This window comes from Triticum dicoccoides, chromosome 5B (assembly GCF_002162155.2).
Source record: "Triticum dicoccoides isolate Atlit2015 ecotype Zavitan chromosome 5B, WEW_v2.0, whole genome shotgun sequence".
Lineage (NCBI taxonomy): Eukaryota > Viridiplantae > Streptophyta > Magnoliopsida > Poales > Poaceae > Triticum > Triticum dicoccoides.
In genome coordinates, this window is record NC_041389.1 from 561357668 (window position 1) to 561367794 (window position 10127).

General features: G+C 41.5%; 1 protein-coding gene and 1 long non-coding RNA gene across 2 annotated transcripts; both read right to left on the bottom strand.

The window, feature by feature from the left end:
• Positions 1-5474: 5474 nt before the first annotated feature.
• Positions 5475-8051, bottom strand: LOC119310095. Its single transcript, XM_037585942.1, has 12 exons — positions 7896-8051; positions 7725-7805; positions 7466-7576; positions 7218-7354; positions 7028-7144; positions 6793-6933; positions 6638-6703; positions 6266-6531; positions 5981-6170; positions 5744-5854; positions 5529-5659; positions 5475-5481 (listed from the first exon to the last, which is right to left on the bottom strand). Exons 1-12 carry the CDS (start codon positions 7948-7950, stop codon positions 5475-5477), a joined length of 1413 nt encoding a protein of 470 aa, XP_037441839.1. The 5' UTR covers positions 7951-8051.
• A 537-nt stretch (positions 8052-8588) lies between these two features.
• LOC119311784 lies at positions 8589-9000 on the bottom strand. Its single transcript, XR_005151169.1, has 3 exons — positions 8929-9000; positions 8738-8815; positions 8589-8648 (listed from the first exon to the last, which is right to left on the bottom strand). It is a non-coding gene; the product is annotated as an uncharacterized LOC119311784 (long non-coding RNA).
• Between the last annotated feature and the right edge of the window lie 1127 nt (positions 9001-10127).

A 10127-nucleotide genomic window follows, 5' to 3' on the forward strand; every position in this document is an offset into this window, starting at 1 on the left:
CTATGATAATGTATGTACTACTGACTGTCCTCGTCGTCTGGTGTAGCACCTTCATCCATTTCTTCTTCTACATCTTCTTCTACTTCCACATCTTCCTCTTCTTCATCGGTGTCGCACAATAATTGACGTCTGATTGCCCTTGTTCCAGATGTACGTCCCCTGCCACGGCCCCTGCCACGTCCCCTACCACCAACTCCAATGCTTGACGGGGGATTTGGGCATGTTGATCTGTTGTGCCCCTGCTTCAGCCCACAGTTACTACAGACTCTAGTTTTCTTCTTCTCACCAGGAGCTCCTACAGGTTTTGGTTCTGTTGATGAGCGCTTGCGGCCTTTGGTGAGTGACATAGGTGGCGCTGGGGTGTTGAGTTTTGTAATGTGCACTTCAGAATTATGCTCATGCTCCTTCCTGGTAGGGGGTTCAACCGGGACTGCCTCTAGCTGACTTCGAAGTTCTTTGGAGACATACAAAGCCCTGTCATATGCACAATCAGACTTGGTGCCAAGCCTAACATTTGCTAGTGCTTCAGTAAGAAGAGTATGGTGCCGATACAAGTCCACAGGGGCGTCGGTGCCATCATTTAAGACATCATGTCTATCATAGGGCAGGTCTTGTTTGGCATGTCTGGTATACCTTCTCATGACATACTTGCTGGGGATTCTCTCAATCTGAAGATGTGTGAAATCCCTAATGATGTGCGGACAGAATAGACCTAAAAAGAATGGAGCATCAGACGATAAGTGGAAAGGTCAATGTAAGTTGCAGTATGCTCCAATTTAATCATTGGTATATATAACTTACCAGTATGTTCCCATCTATGACACTCACAAGAAAACAATCCATTTTGTTCGTCACAAACCACCCGGAAATCATGCTGGGACCATGAAAATTCCTTGGAACATTTACCGTGTGTGACTAGATACACCAAATCATCCTCTGAGGATTTGCTGATACGAAAAGCAGTGCTTTTAAAGTACGCTTCCTTGAACTCCTTGTATACCATTGGGGTATATAACCTGCTGAGTTGTTCATCAAAAGGAAAAATGGATGCTCGTTGTACAGAAGCCTGTTGAAGAAAGATAATCATGAAGTAAAGATGTGTAGAACCCAACATTTATATAGAAAAAATGTAAAAGATGGATTGACAAAGTACCTGTGATGCGTGTGTGAGTTTAGACTCGGCGTGCTTCCTATCCTGAAGAACACGTTACATCTGACGAGCAAATCTATGCAGGGCAGTGGTATGGTCAACAAAATTAATTTTTACTAGCCTATTCATGCTCTCGCTTCTTTGAGTTGACGTCATCTTTCCACAATATATGTCTTTAAAGTAAGGGGCTATCCAGTCTCTGCGGTTCTCATAAAGGGCAGCAAGGGTGACATTCCCGTGAAGATCATAAGTTGTTAGCATTTCATCCCAAGCTTGCTCGAATTCTTTAGGTGTTAGGGGGTGATTTATCACTGAGAGCATCCATTCCTTCAGGCCTTGTCGACTCGCATACAAGATGTTCAATTGGTCCTTATACTTTTTTAAGACATGCCACCTACAGAGTCTATGAGCAGTCCTAGGGTACACAAATTTAATTGCATTTGCCATAGCCTGGTCTTCGTCTGGATAAACAGTAAGTCGAAAGTATGTCGGTGAAATAAAGCATACATAAATCATGAGCACATGTATAAAAACAAGAAGTACCTGTTAAAATGCAACGCGGTTCGTGGCCCTCCATACATTTCTTGAATGTATTGAAAAGCCAGACGAATGAGTCCTCCGACTCATCACGAAGTAAGGCAAAACCAAAAATAGTGCTCTGCAGGTGATGGTTAGCACCAACAAACATTGCCAGTGGCATATTGTACCTGTTGGTCTTGAGGGTGGTGTCGAACGTAACAACATCACCGAAATCACTATAGTTCGCACGGCAACTAGCATGGCTCCAGAAAATATTTTTCGGAAGACCATCAGCATCATACATTATGTCGTGATAAAACTTTCCATTGTGTGCATGGAATGCATTGAAAAATTCCATCATCTTGTTTCCATCATCAATTTTCTCGTTACGCATGTTAGCCGCCTTCCTATAAATTCAAAAACATGTATAAGCTAGACTACAGGAAACCTATTAGACTGATATAAAAAACAATGAGTAACACGGGTACCTATTCTCCAAGTCCCTGTCCGGAAAAGGAATATTATCTCGGCTACCATGCATGTCTGAGAGCAAATTGATCATAGACTTGTGTTTTACTTTTGCGGCTTGCAAATGATCGACGAACAACATTAATGAAGGATCAAAGTTTTTGTGTACCCTCATAAACTTAAGTTGGGAGGGCGTGGATACAAGAGGATGGTTGTGTTCTTGAACTAGCCTCTCAATTTGAAAAGATCCATCTTTCAGATTTTTCCTTAGCTTGACAAAGGCTCGACAGCCTGTTCTCTTCGACATCTTTGCTCGCTTGCGTTCTTCGTCGTGATTTGGTAGGGGTGCATGCCCTTCACGGGAACAGCAAAACTCACGCACCGTCTTTTTTGTGCGACTCTTGCGAACATCAAATCCAGCATGACTTGCGTAGCGGACATAAAATTCGTAAGCTTCTTTCTCGTCAGCAAAGCATTGCAGCAGTTTAGGAACGATGTCTTCGGAAATATCTTCACGCTGCGTATAGAAACGGAATTGGAAATAGGAACACCAAGTTCAAAGAGGGAAAATGTACAAGATTAAACTGAATCGGAACTTACCGGACTGTAGGTTTGGGTTTTATCAGGGGTGACCATGTCACCCGGTTGGAGTCCTGGCGGTGGGGTGAGGACGGAAGTGTGCATCCGTGGATCTCGTACAGATGGTGGACTGCAGGGGACAGATGATGATGAAGATGATGCACCGGCGGTGTTCTTCCATGATGTTGGCGTAGAAGTTGCTGGAGCTCCTTGCGAGAAATTGAATGTCACAGGAGAGGGATCCATTACGAGAGATATCTTGCCTTCATCAGGAAATCATGGAAGAAGCTTCGGAAGATGAGATGGAGATGGAGTATGGATGGGGGTGTTCAGCGATTACAGAGCAGTTAGTACGCACACATCCGCAAGGACGGGGTGGGGGGGTTAAGGAAATGATGGCGTGTTGGTGGTGGTAAGTGGGGTATGAGAAAGTAAGGAGTCGTGGTAAGACTCTTACTGTTATTTGCTTTACGGTTACTATACAGTAACCATTACTATTGGGTTATAATCTGTGACAACGTCGGCCGTCTGCAATAGAAACATTTGATGGGATTTACTAGAGTAACAGGTTGTTTTTACCATATATACTGTCTAATGGCAAGAGGCCCCAATTCTTGCGGATAGTAAGCGCATTACTACAGTTGCGAATTGCTATAACCATAGATTTATTTAATGTATTTACGACCCCAGACCACAAGAGAAACATGTGAGGATTACGTTGACCAAAAAAAGCAATCACAAAACTTATGTAGGTATATTGGAATCTCGGGCGAATCAGCAATGGTAACAACATCAAACAATTTATAGAAAACACGGTGAAGTATCATCTGCAGAACTTGCACTGGTAATATAGAAAGGAAAGCAAATACTACATTAATTAAAGTCTCTCGGACATTTAGAGCGGTACATCATATCAAGGGATTACTAAAACATGGGAGAGGCAACTAACAAAGAAAGGAAATAAAATACTTCATCAATGAAGTGTCTCCGCATTTCGAGTGGTACATCATATCAAGCTAGGTAGTAAAACATGAGAAAAGTAAAAACAGGAGCGGCAATGGCAAAAGCAAGGGACAGCTTCATCTGTCTAGCAATTTTGATGGTTTGTGCCTTGGCATTGTCTGCAGCATCGAAGGCCACCTTCAGATCAAGATGCCACTGGTTCTGGTTAACGTAATTGTCCAGAATATCTTCCCAAATAAAGATGTTGCAGGCTGCAGCCGATGGATCCTGCAAGCACAAGGATGTAAAAACCCGAGGTGACGTGAAGCATGGAAATACATCAAAGAAATGAGAATAGGAGCGCTTACATCCCAATAGGGGCACTGGTAGAAGAACCTCCCCTCGTTAGCTCCAACGAGTTGCACGAGCCTCTGGGCGTGTGTGCCACAGGCGCAGTATAGCCGTGGCATGGCGGATGGCTTGCGAGGAGGCCTAATGGCTGAAGGAGGCATGGCTTGCATGCACTTGGGAGCTCTGATGAAACTGGGAGGTGTAGGAGATTTCAGTGCGCAGGAGAAACATATTTATATAGTGCTGCGGCAAGATTAGTGGGGAGGTGGGGGCGGGAAAGGCGCATGTATTGCGGCCACGATTTCTTCCCTAATCTATTGCCAGCACGATTGAATGGAGGGAATAAGTACTGCGTAAAATGAAGGGAATTACTATTATTGTTTCAGTGTGTTACCATATAAGGATAGTTCGTAAGAATCTACGGTCGATTTACCATATATGGTGCATGGTGTTACTATAAAAAAATTGATCACATCGGTGACAGGAAAACAAAAAGAAAAATGTATGTGTAATGAAAATGTAGCCTTGACATATCGTAGGCTGCATTGTATGATTTGGTCAAAGATTTGCAGGAAAATTTACATATTTAAAAATATGAAAAATATTTAAACATAGAGTGACACGTTCAAAGAGCTGGTAGGAAATTGGCATGCCTTCTGGTACAAGGTTGTGCCTACTTGCAGTGAATGGAAATAAGTTCTGGTGATTTAACCTGTAATTGTAAATAATACTCCCTCTGTCCCAAACTAAGTGTCTGAAACTCTAGTACAAAGTTGAGGCACTTATTTCGAGACGGAGGGAGTATTAGGTAGTAGTGACCTCGTATATAACGGGAGAGAAAAGGTACTACAGAAAATATATAAAACATTAATGCACATTGCAGCCATCGATTGTGCCACCTAATATACGATTAGATAATACAAAATACAGTAATGCAGAAGCAAGTACGGAAAGCAGTACAATAATATTCTCCGTCACTTAGGTTTACATTAGGACGAATATCTGTCGGGAAAGTAATCATGGTGGATATGGAAATAAACATGGCTAGCTTGTGACTCCCCTCGCGAAACATTTTGGTTTGCTAGTGCCGGCAACTGGTTATGCTTTTGTAATAGCCTTCCTCAAAACTTCAATTTGAGGTGGTAGCTGACGAAATAAATTCAATTCATGGAACACCATGTATGCAAGCTCCTCCGACCTGTAATCACTAAACTTCTCCTGCAAATGATTCATAGAGAAAAAAAGAATTAACATTGTAGCCATGACATCGTATTTATCTAGTAACGATACGTGTGTGTGTGTGGGGGGGGGGATGCTCACTGGGTCGATTTTGATTCGTAATTGATTCTCCTCGCCATCATAAAATTTCAGGAATTTGAAACAGAAGAAAGGACAGTCGTTGGCAAGTTGTTTGGGGGTTGGAAATCTAGCAATAGGCCACTTGCAGAAGTTGTCGAACTTCCCCTCAGTAACTTTTAAAAAAGCATCATTGAGTCTGGCGACAGCAATAGGACCCCACGGCTTAAGAAAATCCTCAAATGTAGTCTGTTGTGTGCTCCAGTCAACTGAATCGAGGACGTCAATCCGTCTGTGAACACGATTCACACAATAAACTGAGAAATGACTGCCCTGATGGGATACCCATAATATCTGCAGCAGATAAAAAAATATGAATGGAGAGCAAAGGATGTAGAGCATGCAAGATGAAAAGTGTGATGCAGTAAGGAACCTTACCATGCGAACATCTTGAGGGTCTTTATCCGCGAGGTCTTCCTTTAATAGTGCCTCAATGAAAGTAGGATTGAAGGATTGCGTCTCGTGCCGAGCATCGACATTAAGGTGGAACTGCACATAATAATTCAAAAATGTTGATTATTGATTTGACAAAATGATGCTGAATACTTAGGTAACGAGAACATGGAATGGTTAGCCATAGTAAAAATGGATAATTGTAAAATCAGGTTTAAATACCGATAGTGACCAACGAAGGAACATCCTGTACCCAGCCGACGTGGGCCTTAATTTAATCTCATCGTGACGCAGAATGTCTATGTAGTATTCCATCAAGCTGGGTAGCATTGATGCCCCATCGCCGAAGCTTTTTGCGAGATCCATGCCAGTAAGATATAACTTAGAAGGTTCGTAAGCAAGAAGTCCAGTCCTATGACAAGGTTAATTCGGAATTTGTAATGTATTTTAAAATGATGAAATAATTAGTGCACATTAAAAATAGGATGCAATGGTGTGAAGGTTTACTTTTTGAGATCAAGGTCGTTGATTACTATGTCACGGAGTTTTCGGGCGTGGTTGAGAGAAATGGTAGACTTAACAGGATGTAATTTAAATGGAGAAATGATCTTCAATGGTCTCTTCCTGATCCTCTTTACGATAACTGGTAGTTGACCGCATTGCAGAACATTTCCAGGAGCTCCGAATTGGTTGGGGTTCACAAAGCTTGGGACATTGGTTTTGTCCTTCTCCATGTTCTTGGCGGTGCGAACAAGTGTATGTTTTTCCGTAGACTGAAATATGTAGAAAATAACCCAACTGAGATACGATATTATGTATGTGAACATTACTATTGGAAAAAAAATGTAAAAACAAAGTTAATAGCAGGGCAGCACTTACAACATCTGTTTTTTTAAATCTCGCCGAGCGCCTGGGAGACAGCTGTAGAGCAGATGCATCAGAGACCTGACAGACATTAAAATGGTAAATTTTAGGCAATGTGTGTGTAGCCGCAACTCTGATTTACGAAAGAATGCACTTATAAAAAGTATCACCTGGATAGTGTGGGCAGCCTGTTGTGCAGTGGAGGCAGACTGCTGTAGGTTGGTAGGTTGAGCCTCCGCTCCAGTGTGAGGTAATTTGATGATTTCACTGCCACTCCTAATACACACTTTGTGGGATGGCTCTCTAGTATCCTGCATTGAAATGGAAATAGTAAAAAAGGAGGTTAATAAGATTTATGAGCACCTGGCATAATAATTATAAGTAAGCATAAAGATAGATAATTACAAAATGGGGGGTTCTGTCTGGGTGAATATTAGCATCTCGAAGTTGTTGGCTAACTTCCCATTCTTGTGTTGGCTGACCGAAGGATACTAAGGATTCAGGTGTGTTGGCATCTTCCAACTGTATACATGATGGATACTTCATTAGAAATGTGCTATATTTGGAGCTATGTAGACGTAATGGAGGGTATTACCTGAAATTGCTCTGCGGTGGTCCACTGTTCTGTGTGGCTAATTGGTTCATGGACAGTAATTTGGCGATCAGCATCATTGTCATGGTTAACTGGGACTTGACCAGTAATTATTGGTGCATCCACAGATAAATGGCCATCTATACTTAACCATAAAATTAAGTCATTGAAAAAAAATGTTATAATTTTGGCGAAGCCGACACATCTATTTATAAGTTGGTATGGACTTAAGTTTGAGTAGGAAAAACAACCTTTTGAGACCTGCTCTGTGTGATCAGCAGCTTCTGCATCGATTTGTGCCTCATTGACAAACTTTTGGCCCGTGAATACGTCTGACACACCCACCCCCAAGTTTTCTGCATCTAGAAAGAAAAAGAAATTCGAAGAAAATATTTGTACATGAAACAACCAAGCAGTAGATAGTATTTACAAATAGATAAACAAGACCAGTAGTAAGAGAAAATATAGAAACATGTCAAAAGAGAAGTAATAGATTTGTATCCTAGTTACCAGTGTTAGTTGGAGCTATCTCAGCTTCTTCTTCATGCTCATGGCCTAGGTCATCAAGGTGCACCTCATTAATAAGACGCGCTGTGCAGTATAGAAAAATTATAATGGTATTACCATAAACAAGTGCAGTCCGAAGATGTATTGAATTTGTATTATGATTAATGAACTGACCGTCTGCATCACATGAGGGGCATCCAGTTCCATCATATTCAATGCCTTCACACATTTGAGAAAACGTAATGGGATCGGTGATTCCTTGCGCATCCACATCAGAACAGTTAGCAGCATGAGTAGGGCAATCGGTTTTTGAGTGGCTGTCAGAGCCATGTTGTTTGTCTGCATGCACAGCGTTCAGAAGTTGTCGTGTAGGGTTAAAGAAAAGGTGAGAAATAGTTGGTCGTGGTGCGTTCAATTTTCAACATAGCTAGGCGGAAATAAATAGATTACTAGAATATCTAGTTGGTGTTACAATAAATGACAAGTGGAAACACCACGAAATAAAATGAATTCCTAGAAAAGAAACTTGGTATTATCATAAATGTGTGCATGGAAACCCTTAGAGGGATTACTACAATAACAAGTGGGTTTTACCATCAAATGTAAGAAGTCACTACCAGCTTCATATGTGAAAAACATTTAAATTACATGAATCACTACATCAAGTTAGCATAGAATGGAAAGTGAGATGAGGAATGAAACCTGGTGGTGGAAGGTTGTTCATAGAGTCAACAATATTGTGTGGCTCAACTGTTTGATGAGGTTTATTGGGCTGGTCTGCGCATGCAAATGTTGACAAGGTATACAATTAAAATTAGTTTATTCAAGTTGAAGACATATGAAACATACAGAAAAATGTAAGCTTACTACTTGTGCAATCATTTTCGCTTTTGTCATAAGGTCCATAAAATGCGTTAAGCAAGCTTTCTGCAAGAGCAACAACAAAAAGGGTGACAAATAATATGGTTTGTAAGAACAAAGAAATGCAATTTAATAACATAAGGGTGTGCAAAAACCTTGCTGGGACTTGGTCGTAGAAGCTTCGATATTACCCTGGAGCAGTTGGGTAAGAGAACCTTGCAGTGGGCCATCTGCTGATAATTAGTAAAAATACACAAGGTTTAAATACATGATATGCAAATGACTAGTTGCGTTGTGGTGAGTCATAGAATTAACTTATAAAATTATGTGCCATCATGACCAATACCTGACGATGGAAGATTCTTGCTGGGATCCACACCATCGTTTCGCTGAACACTGCGGTCGGCTTCGGATTGTACTGCACATAACGTGTGATTTTTGAAAGGGCATAATATAGAGAAATGCGCTAGTGAGGCAAGTTCAATATTGTCTGTAGCAGCAGGAATGTCATGAATCGACCGTTCTGCTGGGCCATCAAGAAAAGTAGCAAAAGCTAAGATATATCGTTAAAAAGACAGCAATGAAAAGTAGAGAAGGGTGTGAAAAATGTTGATGGCAGTTGGTCACTGAGGATTGGGAATCACCCCGAGCGAGTTGGGCTGAAGATCTCCCAGGTGGGTTCTCATCTGAAAATGGGTAAAAATAAACAAGCTTAGTGACAGGAGCCATAATTCCCTTCTTGATGTCTTGTTTTCAAGTTTTATTCCCTAGGTAATGTGGTGGTGAGAAACACATCAAAAATAGAATTATATGGTACTAACTATTGGGGCCAAAGATAGTAGTGTGATCGATGTCCACATTGCCCGCTACATTATCCAAATGTGCCGCAGCACGAGAAATTGGCTTAGGATCCCTCTGAATTGGAGGTGATGGCGAAGACGTCGAAGGATCGAGCATTATGCAGCGTAACTCTGATACAACCTTGCGTTGTTCGAGAGAAACATCAGCAAGTAGTTTGGCAACTGAATCATCACACCTCTGTATAGCAGCAAATGCCACAGCCTGCTTCGATTGAGGTAGTTGATCCACGCAGTCCCTGAGTTGCTCCAGCATGCTAATGAACAGAACAGAATGGGCATGAGGTTGAGCATGGCTTGCTGATGTCGCGTTGGCATTAACATCCAAGTAGCAAGTACCCTCCTGGGACCGAAGCTGGAAATAACCATAAAGAGTTAATGTAATGATATTATGAAAGCTAGATTTACTAGTTGGCAGCAATAGGGTAGGGAAACATACCGGTAGGTTGCCATATGACTCCGAGTCTGGCTTGTTCTTCGACTTATCCTCACTTAAGATAGCTTGCATCTTCCCAGTGTTGTAGAAAGCTATGCGTGGTGTTTGAGACGCATCCAACATATTGACACTCAGGAGATTGTCCAAATAGTAAATCTGAAGAAGCCATAAAGATTTAGTAGTACTAATGAAATTCTAGGTTGTAGACACTTCCTGTTGGTTGGAAATTTAAAGATACAAAAGGAACTACAT

Bases quoted from the DNA above. Each gene is read 5' to 3' on its own strand.
- LOC119310095 (XM_037585942.1), bottom strand. From the start codon at position 7,950: ATGTGTGAAGGCATTGAATATGATGGAACTGGATGCCCCTCATGTGAT. The intron at 7,145-7,217 runs GTAATACCCTCC...TCATGTATACAG, and splicing joins CCACCGCAGAGCAATTTCAG to TTGGAAGATGCCAACACACC. The intron at 6,934-7,027 runs GTAATTATCTAT...ATTTCAATGCAG, and splicing joins CAGACAGAACCCCCCATTTT to GATACTAGAGAGCCATCCCA.